The 27,106-nt window shown below is 39.2% G+C and overlaps 1 protein-coding gene across 1 annotated transcript in view; it reads left to right on the forward strand.

Moving 5' to 3' along the window:
* The window catches only part of fbxw4 (F-box and WD repeat domain containing 4), a 52,977-nt gene that overhangs the window by 780 nt on the left and 25,091 nt on the right, over positions 1 to 27,106 (forward strand). The window contains exons 2-5 of the mRNA XM_088917125.1: positions 4,674 to 4,769; positions 5,418 to 5,603; positions 6,725 to 6,857; positions 7,360 to 7,454. Coding sequence (XP_088773251.1) covers positions 4,674 to 4,769; positions 5,418 to 5,603; positions 6,725 to 6,857; positions 7,360 to 7,454 — 510 coding nt within the window. The remainder of the gene's footprint in view (positions 1 to 4,673; positions 4,770 to 5,417; positions 5,604 to 6,724; positions 6,858 to 7,359; positions 7,455 to 27,106) is intronic.

Genomic DNA, 27,106 nt, shown 5'->3' on the forward strand with positions numbered 1-27,106 from the left:
TTTTCTGACCTAATGTGCAAAAAGTCCGCGATCCAACATTTTTAGTTGTAATAACGAATAGTTCTTTTCTGTAGATGCTCATACAGAGGGAGAGTAAACGTGTCTGAATAAAGATACTGAATGCATACAAACTGAACTTCACACGAAAAGGCACAGTGTTTTTTTTCTTCATTTTCAACACGTACGATTTTAAAGTTCACCGAATGATGCAGGAAGCAGCCCCGATTGGTGCTGTATGGAGGGGGAAATACCAGTTTTCGGGAGTAACCAGAACAGTCTACTCTAATTGCTCACTCTGATAGGTGCGAGAGAGAAAGAAGATAATATTTTATTACTGTCCATGTGTGCTGTATATTGCTAAATGTACAACTGCACCTCGAATGAACGTCGCTCACGGTTGCTCTGTTATCTTTTGAGATGCCTTTCTGAGTTTAGGAGGCAGTAATGCTATATAACCTATTATTCTAAACATTGGTCAGTAAACAGGTAACGGAACACAGTAGTACTACTAAATGTATTTGAATTGTATTGAAAGACGTTCATTGGTCACATTTTGGCCATGAACGAATGAACGTGAACAAATGTGTTTTTTTTCCATTTAGTATGGTGTTTTATTCAAGGCACTTTCATATTGCAATGAAAGCACAGGCTATCCTACAGAATCCCTTGCAGGTGAAGAGCAAGAATATTTAGTGTCAGTGTTATCTCTTTCTCCCCTTCTTACAAAAGTGTAAACGTCGCTAGATAGTAGGTGATTCCTTGACAGGTGTATCTTCAGTGTGCAAAAAGCTATTCAAAACGTTACCAAACCTTTTTTGTGTGTAATGTCTGGTCATGTTGAAATGTCACGACATCTATTTTGATGTGTGTAAATGCCATTGTGTTACATTGGGTGATGAAACAAGTTGTATGATAAACCAAGGATGTCTTGAAAGATCTACTATGTCTATGACCTTGTCTTTCTATCCCTTGTTTTGTACAGGTGCTTCTTAACAAGAGAGTATAACAAAGGTTAGAAATGAGCTGGCCTTTCAGGCTATCCAGACCATTTTAGCTAATTGATCTAAGGATCTTTTCAAGCCATTTCTTAAAAGTATCCAGGGTATTGACGTCAACACCATGGCTGGGTAGCTAGTTCCAAACCCCAACAACCCTTTGTGTAAAAACATCTGTTGCTCATGTTGATGGTTTTGTGTAAACAACACTTAACATCAGGCACACTTGCATTGACGTGAGAACATGGTGATGCGGGTTCTTTTGGGTAAAGGCAACCAAGTGAATGCAAGTCTAACCAAATGCTGACTGAAAGATTATCTGTGGCCTTTCTGTAAGTGTACAGAATCAAAGTTATAGTTACAGTGTTTGAACTTGACATCTTTGAATTTCTCTGGAGAAAAATTAAAACCAAGACTTATTTTGTTTTAGTTGAATTTGGACTGACTTTTTTCAGTTTTCGGTTTCATTTGTAGCTAAGTGTTTAGAACCTTTAAAACCCTGTAGCACCAGGTCTGTTAGAAAAAGGACACAGTTTCATCGCCTATTTTACTGTGGCATGTAGCTGTTCAGGATAGTGGATATCCTTTCAGGAAAGGATATAAATAAGGAAACGATTTGCCATTTAAAAATAACAAAGAAAAAGAGTCAGATGAAAAGTGACCCGAAGGCAGTGTCAAAAAGCAAGCAGAAAGGCACCTTAAGTGTTTCTTGGAGAAATGGAATTTGGCTTCTGCCTGAAGCCAGGCTAGGGATTCATATGTGCATTAACAGAATTTGTGAAGTTTGTTTTCTGCAGAAAAGGGGAGAGGGGCCAGCTTTTTTTCTTTATTCAGGACGAGCTCCTTGACAAACCCAAAACACTTCCTTGTAGAATATTGCCAGAGGTCGTGTAGGCTTTGTGATGTGGCTGTGCAGTATAGACCTCTGCAAGGTGACTCCCATCCAGATCCTCAGTGTGGACATCAGTGATTTTCACCTATTGTGCTGTCACCTTGAGCTGTCGACAGGCCCAGCCAAGACATGCAAGTTGATAGTGTCTTTTCTTAAGCAATTTTAAAACTTAAACGAGACCACTTAGCAAGACCTTCATACAGAATGTGACACTTTTGATAACGCAGGTTCTTATTTTATCAAAAGCCCAGTTTCAAAACTTGAGATTGGCCAGGTATCCATTTTAATTATCAGCACTCAGATTGAGTTACTTAAAATAAGGTCTGACATCTAGTGCTAGCAAAACCCCACTCTGCGCTAAAAGTTTGGGAGTACTTTACAAAAGTTTTAGTAATTATGTATGTTCCATATAATTAAACATAAGCATTGAAGGGGGTTCATTTCTTGTTTAAAATAGTATGGACATTTAGCTGCTTATGGTTCTACAGTTTGATCTTTGATAGTGAAAGAATGGTTATCAAACCCGTTCCATGAGAATTATGAATGGTGAATTTCCTTGTAGATTTCACTCAAAGATGGAGCTTCTGAATTTTTTTTTTGTTGTTCACCATGGTGTTGAGCAAGACAGCTTATTAAGATGTACTGAATTTTGGTGTATGTGTGAAGGAGAGGGGAGGGGGTTCCAGGATTGGTAAAAAAAAAAGAATGTTCTTGTTTGGTGATCTCTTTCTCTATTGCTTTTATCCCACCTACACCAAGGTTCTGCCATCGATCCGTACCCATATTTTCAGAGGGCGCTGTCTGATGTGATTGAGCAAAATGTCCTGATCATTATTATATGCATGCAGCAGGATTGTATATAAATGTAGAGGTGAATTGAAAATCTATCTGTTTCTGAACATGTTTTTTTCATCTACATGATAACTCCCCCCCCCCCCCCCCCCCGATATTGCATTAATTTTGCAAGAGCTGTGTTTAATGGTTTAAGCAGTTACTTACGTTTCTTTTTAGATTTTCTCTTGAAAATTTGGAAGATTAGTGATGGAAATGCCGTTGGAGAGGAGAGTCTTTTCTTTAGAAATAAGATGATTTACAGGTGTGTGTGCGCGGGGGAGTGTTGGAGTGGGAGCTTTCATAGAAAGGAGCATGTGTGCTTCACATTTGTTGTGGAGATGTGTGCCAAATGGCCAGGTTTGTGAAATGGGGAAACCTCAGATTACTGTTTGTTGTAGTTGTGGTCATTCGCCATCTCCAACCAAACAGTTCCAAAACCAAACTGACCAGAACTTAAGGTGCACCTGCCAGCCTTGATATTCAAATACTTGTCGGTACAATAAATTATTTTATAACTGTGGCAATTGTGACTTGGCAAGCTGAACACCTAATAATTGCTTCTCATGTTTAGTGAATGTTCTAGTATTATAATACTGATATGTGTTCAGATACTGACATCAGTGTTATGAATAAAAAGAAAATAAATAATACAGCTAAGCAAGAGTCTCTGGAGCTTCACCAAATTTGCAGTAACTAAACATCTGTTATAGTCTGATCTTTCTTTCAGAAAAAAAAAATCTTTCTAAGCGATTTCCCATTACCTGCATACTGTACTTATTTATTGGCCATTCTGCAGTAAGGGGGATATCAAGACCACTTTTTATAGATGAAAACTGGCCTGTCATCATGGGTCATTCAAAAATATTAACATTAATGCAAACTAGAGTCTTCTGCAAAATAAGGATATTAGAAAGCTGCTATATAAAACTGCATAGTATGATTTAAACACTTAGAATGACCTTCTACAATATCCCCACACCCAGCCAATCCAGACAGCAACATTAAAACATCTGATTGTAACTTAAGGATGCGCTTTCCCCCATTAAATAAATCTTCCCCCAAGAATGCCAAAATATTTTTAGTTGAATTTGTTCATCTTATTGAATTGTACACATGTAGAATTAAAACTGTATTAAATTAGGGATGATGCCATATCTGATTTAACATTTAAACAATGAACAATTGTTTTTCTTATGTTGAGCAGATCATTTTTAAAATTGCAAAAATCCAATTAGAGAGAAGACCACTCTTCCTGTCTTTTGTTTTTGCTGTTGTAGCTTAGACCTATTGGTCTAATCTATAGATCCTTATTCATGATTTTTTTAGATAGAAAAAAAAATATGTTCAATATTACAACACTAGTAAAACATCCTAGGTATTTTGATAATTGCATGGCATTATCATCCCTTTTTCGTTGCATGAAAAGATTTGGCACCATACGTAATGTTGTCATACCATATCTGCAAAAAATATGAAATGAAACTCCAGCCTTATCATATTTCTGGATGTAAATGAATGTGTTCGTTGCTGAGCCTGAAGTGTTTCAGAAAATGAGTAACTGACATAGTACAAGTTACTCGAGTCCTCATTCTCTTTGTGTAGTACAAAAATCATAGGTCAAAATTAGTTCTAAAAACATCTTGTGGTTCCAAACTGAGGGGAATACAAAAATGTTATTAATTTTAATTGCTTATCAAGTGGAATGTGATTGGAAACTATTTAAAGGACACAAATTATAGGGAAAACAGTATTAAGTTTAATAATATGTAAGTATTAGTGACCCAGAACTATGAATTGTTCTGTCTTGTATAAATGACAATAGTTTACAGTGGTTTCATAATTTCTAATTATCTGTTATGGGGGTTTAAAGCTTAAACATCTGAAAACACAATTCATACTATGAAATTTGACTTGACAGTTTAAGTGTTAAAGTTGTTGGGTTTTTTTTTCAGGTTTCCCAGAATCCCCCTAAAGGACAGAGTGAAGGTCTCTCAGAATTGGTGTAGAGGGCGATGCCGCAGGGAGACTGTCCTGAAGTGGAAGTTCAAGTGAGTCGACACAGTTAAGTGGTCGGAGAAGGTTAAAGCTGATCGAGTTTACGGGTGAAAATGGTCTCAGGCACTTGTTAGAGTAATGGTAGATGTATGTGTAAGCTGTACTTGTCCTCCCGTCATCATTTTTCCTGACCTCAGTCATTTACTTATTTACAGCATTTACTTTTCTCCTTTTTCCGTTTTCCCAAATCACTGTGGCCATAGTGGTGTGAAACTAGTTGAAAAATGTTTCTACTGAGATGAAAATGGGATTTTATTTTTTATTTACAGCACAGCTGGTAGAATGAATAAGAATTAATTGTTGTTGTCGGCAAAAACTGTATATTTGTAATAGTGTAATTGTTCATGAGAATCAAGTTATGTTTTCTGTGGCCATCATCAATAATCAGTTCAAAGTTAAAACTTTCTTGTGCTTCCCAAAATGTTCTGCCAGTCATCCAAAGCTGTATAAGCAGTGTTTCTGCATAATACACTTATTAGTTTCATAACTGGATTTAAATGTGTTTGAAATGTGGAGAAAGAGCACAAGAACTGATGTTTAATAGATGTGTAGCGAAACACCTTGTTGTACTTAGACAAATTTGTTTAAAAAAAAATGTGGTATGTCTGTAACTTCCATTCCATGGTTGTGTTCCTTCTTAGCTTGTTGCCATGGCTACAGCTAGACAGCAGTGTGCTGTATCTGTCGCAGGCCGCTGATATCGGAGCGTACCAGCTACGAGCAGATGGAGGGGGACTTCAACGGAAACCCTTGGCTGTGTTCTCTGGACACCAGGAGGACGTGTGCAGATTTGTTCTTACCGACTCGCACCTTATCAGTGCTGGAGGGTACTGTCTTGTGATTGTGCAAATTGTTTCAGAAGACTGTCACTTTGTATGTTACCTAATTGAACAGCTGTTTTCTCCTCTCTGCTTTTTCAGTCTCCAGACACACCATTTCCCCAATTGACATGAGATAATTGTTTGTTTTTTTCATTAATGTGTTTTTGTTGTCAACATCCACCTTCAAGCTTATGGCTCGCAGTTTTTGCTGTCCATCAGCAAACTTTGAAACTCACCATTAAGAATGAAGTTATCGTGCCTTTCACCAGAGAGTGCTTCTGAAATTGAAATTATTCAAAAATGTTCTTGCCTCATCATGTTTGCTCATACACTGACAATGATGAGAATTTTAATCATGCTTTTAATTCCTGTACTTAGTTCCCCTCCTCTACTATCAGGAAGGCTGAGATCCTACCTAAGGCCTACTTAACTACAGAAGATATGAAATACACTTCTGATCATTTGATTTAATCTTGACGTGAAGGCTGCATTCCATTTTTATTGAATGCTAGTGCCCTTTTACTGTTGAATTGTACATTGGGTCACTGTTTCTTTTTAGATTTATTCAAATGCATTGAAGCTGCCTACGACACACCTGCTTCTTAAAAGCTGGCTGATCCAGCAATACTAGAAACTTTTTGTGAGTGTGTTCTCATTATTACTACAGCCATTGTGCTGTAAAACATAACTTTAACAGTCAGTATAAAAAAGGTGTTAATAACATTAACAGAGCCACCATCCTAAGTAATCTGGTTGCTCTGGTACTCTCGTCTAGCTTATCATTGGCAGCTGCAAGTGATTTTCTAATGTTTCCAAGGTGTTTAATCTAATTTGTGCCTGGGAACATTTTTAGTGTGTAGCCACAGCAAAACATGGTCCGCTGTTTCACTGCTGTTTCCAGGACAACACAGGAAGCAAGATGGTGGGACAGACTAAATCACGTGACTCCTTCTCTTGTGCTCTAAGTCTCACTCTGGCTGTCAAGCTGGGTATTGCTTGGGGTTTTCTCATGTCAATGACGGCTTTAGGTTTCAACTCTGAAGAACTATCACATTGTGCTTCGTTTTTCAATTTGATGTTTTCCATTAACAAAGCTGAAAATCAAACAATCTTTTTTTTTTTGTTAGGGATGGAAAGATCATTCTCCATCAGAGAAGAAGCTCTTTCAGCGTGGAATACTGTGCTCACAACCAGGAGGTGAACTGTGTCGACAGCAGGGGTGGGGTCATCGTCAGTGGTTCCAGAGACAGAACTGCTCGGGTAGGTACGGACTCTAGCAACAGAATGCATTCTGTGGTTCTGATTCTGGATGAATTCTTCAATGACGCATCCTGTATACTGTCAGTGTGGTTCATGAGAGTCTCTCACCTGGGAAGTAATTTTAACAATTTAAAACCATTGCTTTTCACAATGTTGACGCTTAAAGTCAGTTGTTTACCTGTGTAATTCCCAGCTATCTTACTTTACCAGGAAATGAATAAAGTAAGTATCAATTTTCTTCATACCTGTACAAAATATCATGTCAAACTTATTTTTATTTGCAGTAATGGACTATTCAATAATTTGGTTTACCATTCCATTTTGATAGCGTAGTGTTTTTTCATTTAAAGACGGGAATGCAATCTTATTTAGGATAATTAAACTATGTTTCCTGATGTGAAACTTGTGGTACTGTCAATACCTGTTTAACCCCTCCTAACATATTAAACAGTTGTGAAAATTATTAGTTGAGCTGCAAATGTTTTTTTTCCCTCTCCATTAGGTTTGGTCATTGTCATCAAACAGGCTTGGAGAGTGTTTACACACAATTCCCACCCTTGACCGGGTGTGGTCTGTAGCGATCAGTCCTTCACAAAGGTAGGAGATGTGTTCATTTCTTATTTTCTGGGTGGTTTTGTTTTCAGGTCAGCTGTGCAAAGAAATAATTTAAATCCTAAACAGATGTTTATTGGTAAGATGAAGGGCATTTTGTGTTCTTAGAAAAACTTTTGAGTACACTCTTGTTAAAGTGTAGGTATGTAAAAGTTTATTTTTAATAAATGTAGGAAGTGTCTGACCTAGCTTTGATGGATTCTGAATCTCTGAGGCATTTCTCCTAATATGTTAATTAGAGGCCTTATTTCCTTTGGTGAAAAAGTCAATATGAAGTATTGTAAGTGATTAGTGCTTCTTGAATAAGTAAAGTGTGAGATGTGTTTAACTTTCTATTTCAATGAAAGTGCTGGTTTTGGAACATTTGCTACTGGAGATCCCAAAAGACTTATGTGAATAAAATGACTCAACATTGCTTTGCAATGCAAAATGTTTTGGTCATGCAAATAAAATCCATTTTAAAAATTGCATTTACCTACCTTATCAAAAGGCCTGATGGTTTAAATCATGACAGTCTTGCTACAGAAGCAGAAAGGAAATGCCCAGAAAAGTGCAGAGTCACTGGATACCAACACAGGTGGCCAGATCTGTACTAGGGAGTCCTCAATTTACTGCCGTACTTGACTGTGGGGTCAAATAGTGCTTTTTTTAATGCAGGTAGTGGCGAATGTGATACCGTTTCTCTGTGCTTACACAGCGAACACTATCACCTTTTGTTATTTTTCCTCTGTGCCGCTATGTTGTAAAACATACAGATTAACTCTGATTTACTGTTGCCTTTGTATTGATTTAACTTATTGGGCTAGCTGTAAAAAACACTTGCTTGCAGAGCTCTTAATCGAGCATGAACAGAAACACATGGGTGAATCTGCCTCCCAAAAAAGGTTTCTGTGATTTTTAGCCCCATGACAGCCATCATATACCTGGCAATGTGCCTGATAAAACCCTGTAGCCATGCTTTGTAATATGTTTGTGTCCTGGGGAAGATGTGTTTACAACAGGTGCTCTAACACTTAGCTTCAGTCTTGATTGGTGCCACCACTCACATAGGGAAAATGACTGTAATGAGCATTGTGTCACAGAATTAATTTTTGCCACTCTTGGTGCCTTTCAAGAAAGGAATATTGTAATCTGATATTGCTGAAGATTAAATGTTTCTGCGGACTGTTGAACACATGGCAATGAACTATCTGCTTTGTGGTGGACAAGCAAAGTAAACTCTTCAATGGAAACTGTAAGCTCATGTTTGCACAAATATTTCCATCAAAGCAAGCTCCGTTTTTAAAAAAAGTCAGTATTGTTGCATCAAGCATGCCTTTTGCAAGATATATAAATGAGTTTCTGGGGTAACCTGAATGAAGTCTAGTGATCTTCTGGATACTATGCATGAGCCTAATGACTGACTTGTCTTCAAAGAGGTGTCTTGGTAGTCCTGTCACAGTACAGTGAATTCCTTTTACAAAATCTATGGGGAGACTTAATTACTAACATTCATAAGAGAAAGCTGAAGAAGACTTCAAAGGAGAACAAAATCGGTTCTTTTTTTGAATGCAGAAAGGTGGGTCATGCTCTGTCCATGGTGTAACAGATGAACTGGCAATAGAGTGGCAATACATTTTTGTTTCATAGAACACCAATGGTTACTTCAGTCCTATTGACAGCAAGAATGTGCCTGGCTGAAGGTTCAGGAACAGTTACCAAAAAATGTCAAGCTTCTGTGAGTAGTAAGAACAGCTTGACCAGAACATTGTATTGCATAGGTCATGCAGCAGGATGGGTCTTCTGATGTTCTGATGAAGGTAAATGATGTGTAGAACTGAGCTGCGTGTTCCACTGGTTCCTGAGGTTTAAAAGCATTGAGATCTTGAGGTCGATCTGTCCAGGGTAAGTGGTAGAATTTGGTTTCATGGCTCTGAAGAGAAACCTAACACTGGGCAATCCTTAATTCCACCATGGACAGAGAATGGAGAGTGAAGAATGATACGCTAGCAGGTATTTGACAGTTACTTGTTTTCCCTATCCAGATTAGACAGGAGTTTCTAAAGTCTTCCAGGTACTTGCTGAATCCTTTTACATAAGCCATTTAAAATTTAATCTCCTTTGTAGTTATCAGCTACAGATAATTTAGTTCACATGAGTAGCTCTTTTGTTTAATTTTTTTAATCATGTGTAATAAAATTATACTAAGATAGATAGATAGGATATCTCAATGAAGTGATACAAAATACAGTACTGTACGATGTATTCAGGAAATGAAAGTGACCTAAAATCCAGCTGGACTGGAAGTGGAGCTGAGGCTTTGATTTCTCAGGCATGTTGACATCCACATATGTGCTGGTATGTAACACCCTTCATGTGCTAACACATGCATGCTGGGATACCTCTCCCGCCTGACATTTTCTTATTTTCCTACAGGACAAAAACAGCCCTTATTACCCATCTCCTCTGGCCTCACTGACACTAAGCCTGGATTTTCGATCACCAATACCTGGCCATTTAAGGTTTGGGGCTTTTTTTTATCCGCTCAGCCGATTTATTAAGCCCCGGTGCCCCCTTTCCCTTCAGACTCTCTTCAATGCAAATTTTGGAATTAGAGACGATTATCCACGTCATTAATTCTCCAATTTGATGGCTGAAATAGCAAGCCCTGAAACAGACTGCTGCCCCCAGATAATGGAACTGCTTCTTTTAACATATTGACGATGGGAGAAGTTAATTAAAATTCCTAGGAATGGAGGTGTCAGCTAACCTATAAACCCATCGCTTTTAAACAAATCACTTTCCTCAGGCCTGTGGCAGGGAAAGGGATGAAAGAGAAGGAACACTTGCTGCATCCCTGTTCACTGTATTCATCTCTGCCCTGGGATGCGTGAATACCCAGTTTGGTACAAGAGTTATGGGGCTTATATTCCAATTATATACTGCGTCTGCAGTTTATTTTCTGTCGCAAGAGATTTCTCCATCTCTGGATGGAGCTGATTGAGTATTATGTGTTATAAGGAAGGATTCACATCACAGACATGATAATCTTGGTTAAGTTCTTCTTTACCCATTCCATTTTCTGCTGTGAACCATATGGCTGACATAGCTGTTGGTATCTGTGTAATAAGTGACCACCACGTTCTGCCCATGCACTTGAAGTTACTGCCCTTCATTTTTCAGCCATTGCTTTTTCCTGAGATGTCATTTTTTGTAGGATAAAAATGCAAATGAAATACATACATAGTTAGCTGTTTGCTTATTGCTATTTTAAAAGCCTTTTTTTGGGAAGTGGAGACTAGCTCTTAGCTTCCCTGCCCTTTAATAAATCAACAGTTAGTCAAACCAATTCTGTGCTGATTGTGAAGAAACTTTTACTTGTAACCAAGTACGTGACTGATTTGTTCCACTGCTGTGGGTAGTATCAGTTGTCTGTGACAGAGTGGACACTTGGTTCTTAACATGAAGGTGCACAAGCCACTCTGGTGTGAAATCCTTTGTTGTGTCTTGCACATTTGGCACAAGTCATAAGTGAAAACGACTGTGGCTTTAGCAATGCAGTTATTTAGTGCATATCATGCCTTTGATTGATCAAAATTTAATACATTTAAGCAGCCTTTCTTGAGCACTCAGATTACCGGCAGAAACAATAACCGTGCCAAGTAAGAACACATTCATAGAAAGGTGTGACTCCACACAAACATAGCTGCATAAAAAAGAGATACTACTGTATGTCAGGTTTGGGGAAAAATGGAAAATATCTTCTACATAGTCGTAGTTGTTTCTGGAGGCCCTCTTGTTCTCCTGCAAGTCATGCGTTTGTCATGATTGCTATTTAGTTAAGCAGGTGGGTTATAGAGAAAACTGATTTTTGTCTTTTTAAGAACGCGTGCTGCATTTCAGTGTGGTATCCTTAAAACTAGCCTTTGGATTTTGTCAGGCTCCCCATTCTGATTAAAAAAGGCCAAGATGTGATAAAGCTGTAGTTGCAATACTGTGAATGTATTGAATTTAGTAGGTGCAAACAAAGAATCCTGACCATCTCTGCGTCTTTTTTTTTTTTAAAAAAGTGGGGAGCACAAACTGTACAAAGATTGAAGTAATTTCACTGTAGATACCTCTGAATATGTTTATATGAAGCAAAACCTTTTTTTTTTATTTTTAATGTTACAGCTTTAGCAAATGAGTCTGTGGAGCTTTGTGGAGAATAAAAAGGCCTAGTTATGGAGAAGCTGAAAGGAGAAAAGAGTGATTGCACAATGCGTGTTTTAATTTAGAAAGCTGGTGGAAAAAAAAAGCCCCTTGCAAATGTAATTGTTGCAGCTTCACGCTTGAAGTATCTAAAGAGCTGGGAGTGAGAGGAGAGAGCAGCTGTGTGCTGTTTGGTTCTGGGGAGTGTGCTGTAGGACAGAAAGAGGAAAACACTGAGTGAGCCTGCTTGCTACTGATTCAGTGACTCAGGTGCTTGGGGATTTATTGCATAAATAATATGTTTCCTGGTTTAAAAAGGCAAGGAAAAAAAATCCTTAGGTGAAACAAAATATGTCATTTTTCTTCTGAGCCAGCAGCATCCTAAAGTGAAATGTCCTTTAGTAGGGGTATCGTATGTAGTTGACTGAGTGCCAAAGTTGACTCCCCACAGACTTGCACTGTGCCCTGCAGGTGCTCAATACCAACAGCACTTCCCAGACTTCCACCTTTGACAAACTGCTTTTTAGGTTTTAGTTTTGTTGGGGGGGGGGTGGCTGATGGCACATTGCTTTTACCTCCATTAAAGCTCTGTGTAGCTCTCCATAGCCCTGTGCAGCATTCACATGAGTGTGACATTTTCACCGTTTTTGATTCTTATTCTTAAAAAGTTAAAAGGTCTAAATGTGAGTAACAGTAAATGTAATTATTACAGTAACTATTAACAAAAGATCTTTTAAACTGGATACATTTGTAAAAAATATGCCACAAGCTGAATTCAACTCGTGATTTACTTGTTACATACTAGTCCTGTTGCATGTTATGAAGTCTTATTGCATATATATTGTCTTAGTCTTATGTCTTAAAACATGCAGAGCCAGTTACAAAAATAAACGGTTAAAAGAAGGGCAACCGATGGTAATCAATTAAATATAAAAAGATTGTACCTCTATCTGTTAGACACTTGGAGAAGCTTTCAATCTCCTGATGCATTCTAGCCCGGCCTTGTGTGCTCGGTAGTGGTAGAGTAACATGCCGGTCCACAAGCACTAACGAAAAGTTCTTTTCAAAGAGACTGTGTCCCTGCAGAACACATTCTGACCCAAATTAGTTCTGAGTTAGGGTATGTGAGATGTGATAGACGTGGCTCTGCCCCCTGTCTGAACGAAGCCTTTGTCTGTAGCTTCAGGCTTCAGGCTGCATGCCCGCGTGTGTGGATTCCTGTGTTCTCTTATCTGCAAGAAGGTCCTTTTGATTGCTACTAATGGCTCTTAATTTACATCCTATTTCTTATCTTCAGCCCAGTGCTTTGCCTGTGGCTGTTGTATATGGGGTATTGGGAGATGCCATCATTGTGTTAATGGCTTGCTCAATCAGTGTTAGAAACCAACTTCTGAGCTAAGGACCAATCCCCAGGTTTTCTGTTAGGGATGGTGATACAGGCATTTCTTCTCTTTCACAGTGCAATAATCCACAATGACTGGAAAAAGATTTGTGACTGTAGCTTTGCTGCTACCTTCTACCTTGATCTCCTCTGATCAAGTCACTGGCAGGAGTGGGGAGCTCAAAGGGAAGCTAGGGTGCTGTTGTAAGATGGTGGAGCAGTAGGTTGCACTCTTCCCTCTGGACCAGACCTGACAGAACCTCGCAGTATGTTCTGTGGGTCGATGTGGTGAATGAAGTGGTTCCCCTTCTATCTGTGAAGCTGTTTGGGATGGAAATCATTATAGAATCTATGTATTGTTTCAGAATTCCATTTTTATGTCATTATGTATGACAGTCTTATTGTTGTTAAATAATGATGAAATAGAAGCAATAAGAAGGACAAATTGCTTTTGTTGTGCTTCATGTATGAATGGTCTCAGTTTTTCCCTGCCTAAATGATGATGTATAAATAAAAGGAATGCATAATAAATATATGTGCAGATTTCAAAGGATGATTCGAATTGAGTCTAATATTTATGGTAAATGCACATGGTTTATTTTAAACGAAGATATGTCCGTCTTCTGCATGCCTATTTCTTTCTTTGCTTCCCTAGAGGTAACTACAATTCATTACATTTTAATTTTACTTCTGACCGCACTGTTAGTTACATAGAGTTTTAGTGCAGTTTCCAAGCTATTTATTTCTGCTCTTTTCCTAGCTGCCTTAATTAAGAGTTCAGCTTTAGTGTGATCTGTGAAGTCCTCAAATTAACCACTTACATTCTGACAGAGGAAGAATGATTCTGTAACTTAAGTCCCAAACTGGGACTTGGTATGTTGATTAACTATAGCATTTATCCTTTTATTTTTTGTGTAATTTTCATTTATAGTTCAACAGGACCAGGTCGATTAATGTGCCCTATGCCTTTACCTTCCAAGATGTTCGTTGTATGTCACACTTAATGAAACATCTGATGGTTTAAAATGTTACTCTTACAGCCTCTGCAGTTTCAGTCATTGCTGGTATTTGTCACAAAGGATGGCTTTGTTTTACATTTTTTTAGAAACAGAATTTAAACAGTAAGCTCTTTTTATCATTCCATCCTTCAGAGAGAAATCTTGAAAGACATAATCCAAGATAAGGTTTTCAAGTCTGATGGGTCATTTTTTAACCACAAGGTTTTGTGAGATTTTGGTGTTTAAAACATTTTTTTCCACATATGATAGGAATGCGATACATTAAGTGATTGATCTTTAAATTATTGTTAAAGTGATAGTGGTTGGAGATTATGAAGGTTTGATTTGGGGGAAAAAAACTGTATTCCTTTTAATCATTTTTGCCATTGGGTGGGGGTTCCTGTCTACTTATTTACTCTTTGCAGTGTGCCTGTGTTTTTCCAGCTTTGATCAGAGCCGCTCCGACAGATAATTTAGCAGTCGCATCCCAGGGTGGAAGTGTGGAGTTAATGTTAAAATTGCTTTTTGCTGCAGTGGTGATGAAGCGGAGAGAAGAGTTGTAGAGGGGAGAGAGGCACAAAAATGGCCATAAATTTTGAACAGAGAGCTGATTAAATCTCAGGGAATATGGCCCAGAAGTTATATCCTCTGCTCCGCCAGGCTGTACTACACCAGTGTCCACCTCCTTCAGTTATAACATTTGACACAAAACGGCAGTCTAGATGGGTAGCAGGTGTCTTTTTAAAGTGCATTCTCCAGCTCTGTCTCTATTATACTTAAAGATTTTTTTGATACTGTGTGTAGAGCATAGTTCGAAACTCTTAATATGAAGTTTGCCACTTTTAAATTTTTATGTAACTGCAATGTTTTGTTTTTTCAGTTTCACTCTTTTTTTTTGATAAAGACAGTTTCTTCATGGTTAAAGCAAAATATCTGCACTATTTAAAAAAAAAAGTGAGATTCTTTATTATCCACAGGGGGCAATTTCCCCATGGAGATAACGAAGACTCTTTCTCTCTAATAATCTAAGTGCTCTTTTAACATGTAATGTACTGTAGTAAATGTGTAAAACATGTAAGAATACTAAAAGAAAAGAATAATACATCTGGATTGCTGTTGGACCTTTTTGTAACCAAACATTATGTGGTTATAGGTCTGTGTTCAATGTGCAAAAGTCACTGACCAAACATTCATCTTTTGCAACCAGCTGGATAGTTTCAATCTCCAGGTTGCTGCAGACAAGATTTTCACTACAGGTATTAGTGGAATACACAGTTCTAAGGATTTGATGCTGTAGGATTTGATTTACATTTTAACTATACAGGTCAATATTTTTCCCCTTTCCTTCAATAGCACTGTCTGCATCTATGCTGATTGTTTTATACAGCATTAAATGTGTTAATAACAGCAAAATGAGAAACCAGAATTAGAACATAAATTATTTTTTCCCCTTAAACAAGGCAATTCACTAAAATTAATATATTATATATATACTAAGTAATTTTCACGTTATTGAAAAGTAAAGTTTATTACACCTAGAAAGGGCAGCAAATGTATATTATCTAGATTTGCTTTTAATGACTATGTTTGTAAAACACCCTGCATAGTTGAAGGTTTAATTGGGTAAATTGATAACAATGAGCTAATCTCCGCTAATCAACCAGGAAAGGTGCTTTTTTTGGAGCAGGGCCCTGACATTGCCAGCTTGAGTCTGGGCTGTGTCATTACCCCGCTGTCACTGGGAGTCCCCAAATGGTACTGCAGAACTGTCCCAGCACCCCCTAGGGTAAGATGGACGTAGGTCCAGCCTAGTGTCAAATTGAGGCTAGCCCTGTTGAATGCTGATCACCTGTGATCTTTGTTTTATCAGTGAGAGCTGCATCAGTGCTACAAATGGTGCAGACTCTGCTGTGGGCACTATGGGCCTGACTGTGTGAAGAAGAAGCATATGGTTCTGACAGTCATGGTGAAGCCAAGATTAACAACTGCTTACTTCAGAGTGGGTACAAGGGAGTTATAAAATGAAGCAAGCAATCAGCATTTACAAAGAACTACCATGCTTCTGTTTTTCTTTAAGTTATAAGCTAATAAATAAATAGGGTGATAAATTATAGGCTAATACATTACATGTTCATTAAATTCACCAGTTTCTCCATTTTAATATCGTGAAACCTTCCATATTATAGCAAAACACTCTTGGTTTCCAGTATCCTTTATACTGTATTCTGGCTTCTGTTTGTAGCTCACTCCTGCGTCAAAATCCTGGCGCTGACCTACAGGCCTTCCAAGGGGAATGTACCAGCATTCCACCTGACCAGTGTTAGGCCTTGTGTTCCTACTTCGGCACAGAGGTCCAGTTCCTCAGGCTGACTAGCAGTGCCATCGCTTAAAGGCTGCAAGTCGCAGAAAAGACCGTTTTGTGCTTAAGCCCCCAAATGTTGGAACAACTGACCTGTCACAGTGAGAACCACAGACCTGTTCACCATGTTCCTGAAGAAACTGAACACTGAAAAGCAGCGAGGAAACGTTTTAGCCCTGTGCAACATCCTAGCACTTTTTATTGTTTAATAATTGCTTTATGCTGCTCTCATATACAACTTTTGAATCTTGACTGGAAGCCATTGTGTTTAATTTAGAATACAGGCATCTGTGTTTTGAATACAAATGGCTTAGTTTTGGTTTATTATGAATCCTTATTTACAATAATGAAGCAAGTTACTGAGATTTACAGCAGGATGCATTAATAGATAGATTAATGAATAGACACCAGCCAGCACAGTCAGTTTAAAACACTGCCTTAGATCTACAGCTTGCTGAGCACGGGGAGGGACTTAGCTTGCTAAGTGCTAGAGTGAATGTAAAACATTTTAAAGAAAAAAACATGTTTACATTTTTTGCCTCCTTTGAGATTTTCTTCCTTATCAGGTTGCGTGAGGGCTGTAATGTCCCTCCACCCCCACCCCATAAATGGATTTTAGAATAATTTAAATATTTTTGAGAATTAGAGATGTAAGATGAATTCAACGTGTGATGGGACTGGTAGGTTTTTTCCAGAGGTTTACTTTTGTCACCTTTTTAGTATTTTTTTTTGCAGCAAAACATCGCTGCTGCTTTTCCTTTGATTCAATACCAGGCAAGTGTAACTAGTGACCAAAAGTGTCTTTTACATAAACTTCACTGTGCTAAAACTTAGCGAGCAAAGCAGTCTATGTACACCTGCAGGAGTTGATCTTGAAGCAATATATAGAAGAAAGAACCACCTCTTTTCTTTGCAGCACAAAATGCAGTTTAGTTTGTGTTGCTGCTTGGAGAATGAAGATGCTTGCGGACTACAGTGTGTAATGCATCTGAAAGCTGTTTTCAGTTATGCTAAAACCTACAGTGTTGGGAATTTTAAATTTGAGGTAAAATCAGGAATGTAAAAATGAAACCTATTTCAGCATATTTCAAATGCTTTTTTTTTCCTGCTTCCTATTTAATCCTAAATTTTGCCTCTAAAAAGTTTTGATAGGCTAAAAAATAATTACAGATGATCTGTTTTTCCTGATCTCAAATTTGAAAATTTTAGATGGCACCTGGTTGAGTGCAGTCAGAGTAATTCACCTATTATATGCATTTTTCTCAATTATGATATATTGTATTGGAGCATCTTAAAAGTTAGAAATGTTTGCAAACATTTCTAATTTACTACCCTCCATCCTTGAAACAAATTCAGCCTTAAAAAATTCTAGTTTGGAAGCACTTTGAGAAGGAATAAATATCAAATAGAAGGAACAAACAGCTCCATTGTTATAAGAAAACTGTTAAATATGGAACTACAATGGATTGAAAGGAGATCATAATGCAAGTGAAATTAACTAATCTTCACAGTGCTGCCATCTTTTTTTTCCTGTAGATTCTCTGGATAGGACTCGGGTTCCTGTGTGGGACAATACTCCCCCTGCTGTCTGTCTCCAGGCTTCATCACAGTGCTTGACAGGGAGCTGATGGCACATTATCCACGTAATACAGTTCTCTCTCCTTGGTGTACGTCTGTTCTGGACGTTAATGTAGCTGACAGTCCCCAGTTTTCCGTGTAGCTTTTCTGTTGTCAAGACCGGTCCAGTTTCTTTGTCTTCTGTTCCTACTGCTTGTGAGTTGCTTTGTAAAAAAAAAAAAAAGATCCACTTGGTTAATATGAAGAAAATGGAGCAATAGATTTTATGCTTCCTCCAAATACTATTGAACAAAAAAGTACATCTGAAACCAGTAAATATTTGAGCTTTTGGCATCAGTACACATCCTTCAATGGGACACAGAAGTACGAAAACAGAATTTCTGATTATCTTGAATGTCTGTTTTGAACCTGAGAAATGAACTTCATGGAGGTGGCATTAGAAATAACCACCAATTTTCGTTGCTTTGTTTCTTACCTGGGCAGGAGTGTGAAATACTGTAGTGGTTAGTGTCTGGACTTACAACTGGAAGGATGTGAGTTCAAATACAAGATGGTGTCCTGCTATTCTACCCTTGAGTAAGCAGTTTAAATTCATTCCATGTATTCTCACTAGGTATTTGTGCTTTGGTTATGCATCTACTTGTTTTCCTTCAAGATCTAGAGAATATAATAGAAAAATGTGAACCTGTCTATACAAACAATATATGAAAATATTTGTTGGGCTTTAATGCAGTTTGTACGGTTTATTCAATTATATTTTTCGTGTGTGGAAGAAATTTCATTTGTCATATCAAGGTCATGCTGTACTTTATGTGCTTAAAACATTTCTAAAAATGTAATTCTAATATCCTGTCAGAACACAAAATAGACTTAGTGATTGCTCAGTGCACATTCTTCTACACTTGGAGTGACACGAATTAAAAGGAAGTTTTATTTCGTAATTACTGCAGTGTCAGATTGAGAAGTTTTAGACTGCATCTCAATCCAGCCTAAAGTAGGATTAGTGCAAATTCTTCTCTGGACATTTACATATGGGCTGCTTGCTAAATTAATTTGCTACAATGTTGACACATCCTGTCTCTACTGAGGATTTTGTAGATGTACTGATCTCCCATCTATGCTAAAGCATATCATCATTTTTTTAACAACATCCGGCAAGCCCGAGGGTTTTTTTTTCCGGCTATTTAAGGTTCGCCTTTTAAAAATTCCTTCTAGATCATTTTTTCTACCTTTGACATAATGTTCAATGTGTTTATTCAGAGAAGACAAAAGAATATTGCATGATACCTTATAGAATAATGAACAAATGTGACCAGTCGTTATGGTATGTTGATAATTGTTCAAAACACTCATGACATTTTGATTTGTCTTTCCCCGGTTGCAATATCCAGACGGTCCATAAGCCTCCAAGAAGGCTGTGGGTTTTACAGCTCGTCTGAAGTCACCTGAATGCCTGTGGCCCCGAGTTGGATGGATGTGGTTGGGAGGTGGTGCTGGGACTCGGCAATAAAGGACCCTAACTAAGTGTCAAAGGGCCTGGCGCACAATGCTGAGCAGTGGGTGGAGGTCTCCACTGACCACTCCAAAGGGAGGGGGTTCTGAGGCACTCAAGGGAGAAGCCACCCCGAGGAGAGGCAAAAAAAAAAGAGGAGGGAGGTGTTTTGTCCAAAACCCGTCAAGCACATCTACAAAGTTGTTGCAGGGCAATGCCTCTGAATTTTTCAAAAGAAAATGATTGTTTGATAAACCGCCCAGAATCACCACTTTCTCACAACGAAGGGAGCATCACCTCTGACCTTTGTATAAGCGTACAGCGAGACTCGCTGCTGCTGCCCCAACCCCCAACACCCACCAACCACCCCTCGCCTCCATTGCTCCGCCCCACTCAACCGCAAAACTTTGATGCGCGCGTCTCTCTCTCTCTCGTTTTTTTGGTCCCTCTCGAGCTTTGTAGAGCGGGCTGCGCCTTTGGAGTCAAGAATGCAATTAGTTTTTTTTAAAAAAAAAAAAAGGCGAGGAAAAAGAGGAGCCGCAACAATAAAGCGATAACGGATAGAATGTACGTTCCCACACATTAAATATGGGGCGTATTTTTGTTCCCTGGGAGCAGAGGGAGAGAGCAGCTTCAGACAGCAGGTGGTGTCCCAAATAACCGCCGTCAGTATTCCCCATCACTGCAGACTTCGTTCAAAATCCAGTTCATTAGAGACATGACCCATGCAGGTGTAACTGGCTAGACATTTCAGACAGAACTTTAATAGCGCGCTTGAAAACCCATATCGGTAATGAGATGGAATAGGCTACCCTGTGCTTGGGGTTTATTTCTGTCTGAAAGACTGATGGTTTCACCATGCTGCCTTCACACTTCAGATCTCAAGTTTATGCCGATCCCAAGGAGAGTGCATAGTGTTTGTTTTTCAGCGCAAAAGTGGAGGTTTCAGGGTTGACAGTTTGCTCAATGTGTTGTTGTTCGGGTGGTGAACACTGCAAAATCTTTAAAGAAAACAACGGAATTTTAAAAACCGGTGGCATTGTGAGTGATGATGAGAATGTTCTGTGCTGTTTACCGGGTTTTATTAAATTCTCCTCTGTCTGTCTGCACGTGAAGGAGAATAAAATGAAAATAATAAAGTTTTTCAGGCTTGTTTCAGTAGTGGCTGCTCAGATTTGTTTGTATGGTCTTCTCTATTGCTGGGAAAGTCAAACACTTGCACTTTGTAAATGAAGTCCTTCTTAATTCTAAGCAGAAGAAATACAATGTCCTTCTTGTTGTAAGAGCTATTTGCTCTTTAGCAACCTGGAGGTAACAGTGGTTTCAGATGTGTTGGCAGTTCAATGATTATTTTTTTCGTAAGACTGTTCAGAAGGTAGAATTGATGGGTTGCGTGAGTAGTTGTTGCTTGAGTAAAACTCTGTATCATTTTAGGCATATTTGGGCATATTTTTCATCTCAAAAGAAGATCTGAGATACAGTTTCAGAGGAGAGTTCTCTGAACAGACATTTGAAAATGTAAAGAAGGTACCTCTGGCTTGATTTTCCTGAAGACCCCCATACCCCCCCCATGTGTTAAACTGGAGAAGACGGAGACTGTGGAGAATATGCAGTTCTATATATGTTTCAGAGTTTTTAAAAAGCATGTGTATGTGTGTATCCAGGGTTGCAGCATATTGGTACACTAGGAATACAGTAAAAACTTAAACAAGCTGAACAGTGTTATCCTTTTCCTGAGTCGTAAGTCATTCTGCACATCACGTGCTGCTGCTGTTGACCTGTTCCAGGAGCGGCCATTGTCCCACAGGCTGTTGCGCAAAAGTTGGGAAGCCTGTGATACTCAGCTTGTACACATGAGTTGACCGGCACTTTTTTGTCCTTTTTGGGGGGTAATTGTCGTTCCCCCCATCCCCCCCCCCCCCCCCCCCCCCCCCCACCTCGACCTTTCCCAAGAGGCCGTTCCACCCGGGCAAGCAAAAAGCTGGTTTCAGAATGTCCTCCTGACCTCAGATAGTGCGGACACAAACACCGTGCCAATAGGTCCCCCTGCGCCGGTGTGAGGCAGACGAAGGGGGCCGCTAAGTGCAGTGAGCTAACCCCCGGCATGGACATCGCCTGCTCGAGGATGGTCCAAACACATCATAACCCCTTCAATTCAAGCATGTTTAGCAGCCGAGATGAAAGCGCTTTTACAAACTAGATACATCCAGCCAACAAAGGCGAGGGTCAACCGAGACAAATTAACATCCCCTGCTAGGCTGAAGGCCTTGTAGTGTGGAGGTTGGTGTGTGTGTGTGTGGGGGGGGGGGGGAGTGGTGGATGGTGGGGAGAGACTTTCTTTGAAATCCATATTTGCCCTCCTAGTTTTCACATGTAGTGGATTCCTGGAATGCATGTCACCCATTTGTCCTTTTTCTTCTTTCCTCTGTTCTCTCCATAGAAATTTGCCATGAGTTCAGCATTGTTGCCAGTGATGTTCTCCATTGTGTCTTTCAGTCGATCCTGCAAGACTTTTTCTGTACAGAATGGATGTGGCGTCTTGTTTCCCAGGGGTTAGTGAATAGATTACTTTTAAACAACAATGAGAGGAATTTAGCCTGACTGCTGACTTTTGATCTGTTTTGGACATTACTCAGGACAGTCAGATTTACCTTTTCCATTTGGTTTATTTGCTTATTTAGACATTTGGTTTCAAAAAACAATAATGGGATGCTTCATAAAAAGAGAGCTGTCCCTTGTTCGAAATCTCATTCTGAGAAAATCTTCTAAAAAGCTCCTAATTGAGCCATGATGTAGCATTCAGCAAGTTTGTGTAAATTGTGTTAACTGATTGTTTTTCTTTTTTTTTAATATTTGTGGTTATTATTGCATTGAGTTAATTTTGGAGCCATTTGGAACTTTATAGTCCGCTAGATTGTTGACATCGTGGCATGCTTGTTGTTAAATTGGAAACTTAACGTTGTTCATTTCTACTTGTATTTGAAAATTAACTTGTGTTGTTTTTTGGCTCTGAATAATTTTGAGATCTCTTCACATTTTTCCTGTTTGTAATTTCTTACTGTTGCCATGATCTACTCGTAGAAAATTCAAGTTTAAAGTTTGCGTTTTAGTTTAGTAACATTCAGGGTGCATCACGCACAGAAGAAGAAATTGGAATGAGCCAGTGCAACTACTGTATCTGCACCTGCTAACTTTTTTTATATATTAGCACATGAATAACAGCTGTCCTGAACCTGCAGTGAACCTGAAGTGTGAAATCATTTATTTGGCAGCGTGATTTCAAAATAATACACAACTGGAATTAGGAAATATCATGTTTGAGGTGGTATAGTAATATCCTTGGTGATGACAAGTAATAACTAAGAAATTCAGTGAAAGGCTTCTGCAGGCATGTAGGCACTTGTGTGTGGCTTTGAAGACAAGACCTTAGGGAGCATGCTGCATCTTTGCAGTGTCGCTTTCTGTCTGTGGCTTGATTGACCTCCACCACGTTAACAAGGCCAGGCCCAGCTCTTTCAATCAGATCAGGCTCTTGCACACTGTGCGGACAGCCTGTACTAACGAAGAGAGCAAAACCCATTTCCTCTGTGGGCAGTGCACCCAGGAAATGATGGATTGACCCTTTTTTTGTGGTTGGGTTAGGTACTATGGAGTCACTGGCTGGCCTTTTTCTGTCTTTATTTTGGGGGGAAGGGTTAATAAAAAGGGAAGCAATTAGCAGGTCACTGAGGCAAAATGAGGGTTACAGATTCACGGGGGTGTCCACACACCATATGTTTTTCAGACACCAAGGAAAATGTTGTGAGCTCAGGCTATATGCCAAAAATGAGGCACAGGTTTTCTTGTGTTCAGTTGTTCAGTTCTTTATTTTTTTTGTGGTTTGGTTTTGCAACTAAATGTGTTCTAGGCTGTACACAAGCTTTGCAGATCTGGCTGATTCTCCTTACCTGGAATTTTGGTCATGGAATTTGTGTTTCAGTCTAGTTAAAGTTTCTTTTTATTTAATACACCCTCATTGAATTAAGGCTGTTTTAATTATTTCCATTCACAAAAACAAAATAAGTGCAGTGAGTCAGGAAATGTACTGAATGCTGTTAGCCTCCATTTGTTAAGCTGGTACACCAATATTTATATGTTATGGCAGCTTTTAATTTTTCTTTGTATGTGTAACCATTACTGGCTGTAGTGGTTACATGATTGTACTTACCAAGATTCATATTTCTAGGATATGTTATTAATGATGAGCCTGCTTCTTTTTATGAAGTTAAAATGGAGACCTCTATTGAAAATTGGCAGAGAAGCAAATGGTGAATATTATGTCAGGTATCTATATACAGTAGCTCCACTACATGATGACACAAAAGAAAAGCCAAAAATTAGCCATTGTGGTTGTGCAGTAATGCTAATTAAATCTTGCCAAAGGTATATTGTGTTGACCCTCACTATTGTAGCTCTAAAAATCAAAATTGAAAATGACACTTTAACAGGACAACGGGAAGCCAATGAAATTGGGGACTAGTGACTGTTTTTTTTATATGAACAGTGATGGTCACAAACATACAGCTATCTGACTTTCTCACTGACGTATCACGCTTGTTTCTTTTTGATGGGCAGAAGAGATCACTGATAAAACCTGGAGCCCTCTGCCCAAGCTTGGCTGTTTCTGGAGAACTGAAAGTTGGGTTTCCAAGTGGTGAAAGTAGTCATGTGGAGAGTAAATGATTAAGATGTGAAGTCAAGGTGGTGGCACTACAGGGAACATGTGCACTGTATCTACTGCGATGCTTATTGTAACCTGCTTCTGGAGTCATTTCCAGAGAGTGGTCGGTTTCAAGCACAAAAAATATGTAATTGACATTTGAGCTTGAGTACAGATCAGCAGCATCAAACATGATTTCATCCTTTTCCAGTATTATAAGATCAAGATCACTTATTCCTGCTAAGGGTTACTCAAACCACAACCTAGCCCAGGAGTGTAGGTTATAAGGAAGGGCAATATCATATAAACATATATATATATACTGCTTACGGTGTACTAGATGGGATGCCAGCCCATTGCAGGGCACATACATAGAGACACTCATCAACAAAGCTCCATGTTTTTGGATTGTCTGAGGAAATCCGAGCACCTGGAGAAAAGTGTGAACATGGGGAGAGCATGCAGACGACATACAGAAGGTGTTCCAGTCTGGAATTAAACCCAGGACCCAAGATCTGTGAGGCAGCACTGCTAACCACTACACCTCTGTCCCACCAGTCAGATTACACTGATGAAAATCTGGATCCACTTTTTATGTGATGTCTTTCCCAGAATTTTTAATATTCAGTCAGTTGTAGAACGACTGACACAAAGAAGTGAAACTGATTTCCTCAATGACTTCAGTATTGTATAAGAAAATAGGTGCCTGAATCTAAATATTAAAAGTTACTGTAGGGCCCCCATGTGGCTTAATTCGGATCGCTTGCTGACCTCTCTAGTGTACTCATCTCAAGTTTGAATGCATGTTGTATCACTAGGAGACTGTGACTCCCCGAGTAGTGATGTACACATCTGGGATTTGTAAATTTAGTCTGGGTTGGGGTGGGGATCAGTCCATAGGGCTCTTCTGACCTCTAGTGAAGCAGCATCAACTGCAGGCTCATTGTGACGGCAGTGAGGAATGCACCTCTCCTTCGGTCAGTGCTCAGCCTCCTGTATGTCCCTGCTGAGTTTGTAAAGTGTTAAAAGCTGCACACCTTGAAGCATCGGAGGGTAAGTAGAGCCTGTGCACCTTTCCTCGTTCTCCAGACCCCGTTTTCTCTGTGATTCCTAATCAGGAGGATGTGATAATAAAGAAAATATTAGGGGAGTTTAAACATTAAAAGACACAGATGCTGTTTAGATCATGGAAATATTTAGTTTCTCCATTTGTTATATTTAAAGACGGATCAATTAGGATTGACAAAAATGTGAAATGTTTAAAAGAGACTCCCAATAAGAAATGGGCGAGCACTTCTGGTGGCAGATACACACTTCTGAACTGATACCTTTATCATCCAAAGACGAGCAGTAGCACCCAAATGTGTCTCGGTGTCTCTGTTACAATGCCAATGTGGAGTGTCTCTCGCATGGAAACACAAGGCATGCAGGCTGAAAGAATTCATTTAGAAAAGAGACACTTTCTCTCTGAGGGAGTCTTGTTTCCCTTCCAGCCCTGTATGCCCAGGTGTTGGTCTAGGTCTCTTTTCTTTATCGGCTTCCCCCTCTCCCCACCCTGTCTGAAAGCCTTCTTTCCCTTCTATATGGCCACACAATGAGACAGAGGAGATAATTATTCCCATTCATGGGAGCTTGTTCCCTATTTAAAGCAAGCTAGACAAAATAAAACTTCTTTTCTTAATAAGCTGCTTGTCCCACAAGCTCTGCGTGAAAGGGTTTCTGGGAGGGAGCAAGGGCCACTGACTAATTTTCTTAGACTAAGCTGGCCCAACTGGCTTAATTGGGGCTTTTTAACCTGGCCTCACCTGGTAGTGAAGACAGTGACTTCCCGCCCACCTTTCTCTGAGAGCTGCACCCTGTCGGCACGTCGACATGGGGTAAGACGTGCCCTGTGGAGAGAGGGGCGGGGGGGGAACAGTAAGGACAAGACGCCATTGTTTCCCGAAATTCACCACTGGGGCAGACATGGCCACAGCAGGTGAAGAAATGAAAGTGGGAAGTTTGCGAGGGAACAATAGCTGGAATGTTTTTTGTGGTGAGGCAATTTGGATATTGCACTGAAGGAGTAGACTCGCTTGATGCGTGAAAGCAGGTAACAGAATGTAAAGCAAAATCTCCTTGACTCTCAGGTTTTGTAGGTTTTTTGACATTTCTGATGAAAGCATTTCTTAAAATATACGCAGTGGAGCATGGAACAGAAAGTTCTAATGTTCTAACTACAGTAAAGAAACATTGGCCGCCAAGATAGGCTATCGCTAGGCTAGTTCAGTGCAGAGTGCTAATCTTGAGTCTCCATGTGCCGTTGGTGGGGCAGGTAAAAGGTAGGGCCACTGAGAGAAAATTCAACAAACCGTGATGGGAATGTAGGATATTTAACCTTAATAATTTATATAGCCATAATTGAACAAGAGGAATATTGTGCTGGTGATAAAGAAGTCCTGACATTCAGGATTTTCTGGCTTAAACTGTTCTTTATTAAATCTGATTTAAAGATGAGCTGTTAGGTTCTGTGCTAAATTCCAATGAAAACTGTAAGAATCTGATGAGTTATCTTAATAGACAAGTGGGTCACGGGCCTGCTATTCAAATGGTTCCACTGTTAGTCTGTTTTAAAGCATTAGGCAGTTTTGGGTGTCTAATACTGATTGTTTTGTGATATTGACTCAGTTAATTGGAACTTCTATATCCAAGAATTTACAGCTAGAAAGGAGTTTTTAAAGCATTGGTAAGTTTCAAGACAATTCTTAATCTTTCTCGCTGTGTAATATATCTAAATTATAGAATGTTACTGTTCATGGATAAGGAGGGCAACTGTAAGCTGCCTGTTCCAGATCTTGAAGTCCATGGAAAGTAATAAAAAGGCTTGACACTCTTGGGAAAAAGCAGGACCTGTTATGTGTTGGAATCTGTGTTGGTTTGGCCCTAACAATGTTGTTACTGTTGCAGCTCCTTTCTCAGCG

Source organism: Atractosteus spatula, chromosome 5, assembly GCF_055471065.1.
Source record: "Atractosteus spatula isolate fAtrSpa1 chromosome 5, fAtrSpa1.hap1, whole genome shotgun sequence".
Taxonomy (NCBI): Eukaryota; Metazoa; Chordata; class Actinopteri; order Semionotiformes; family Lepisosteidae; genus Atractosteus; species Atractosteus spatula.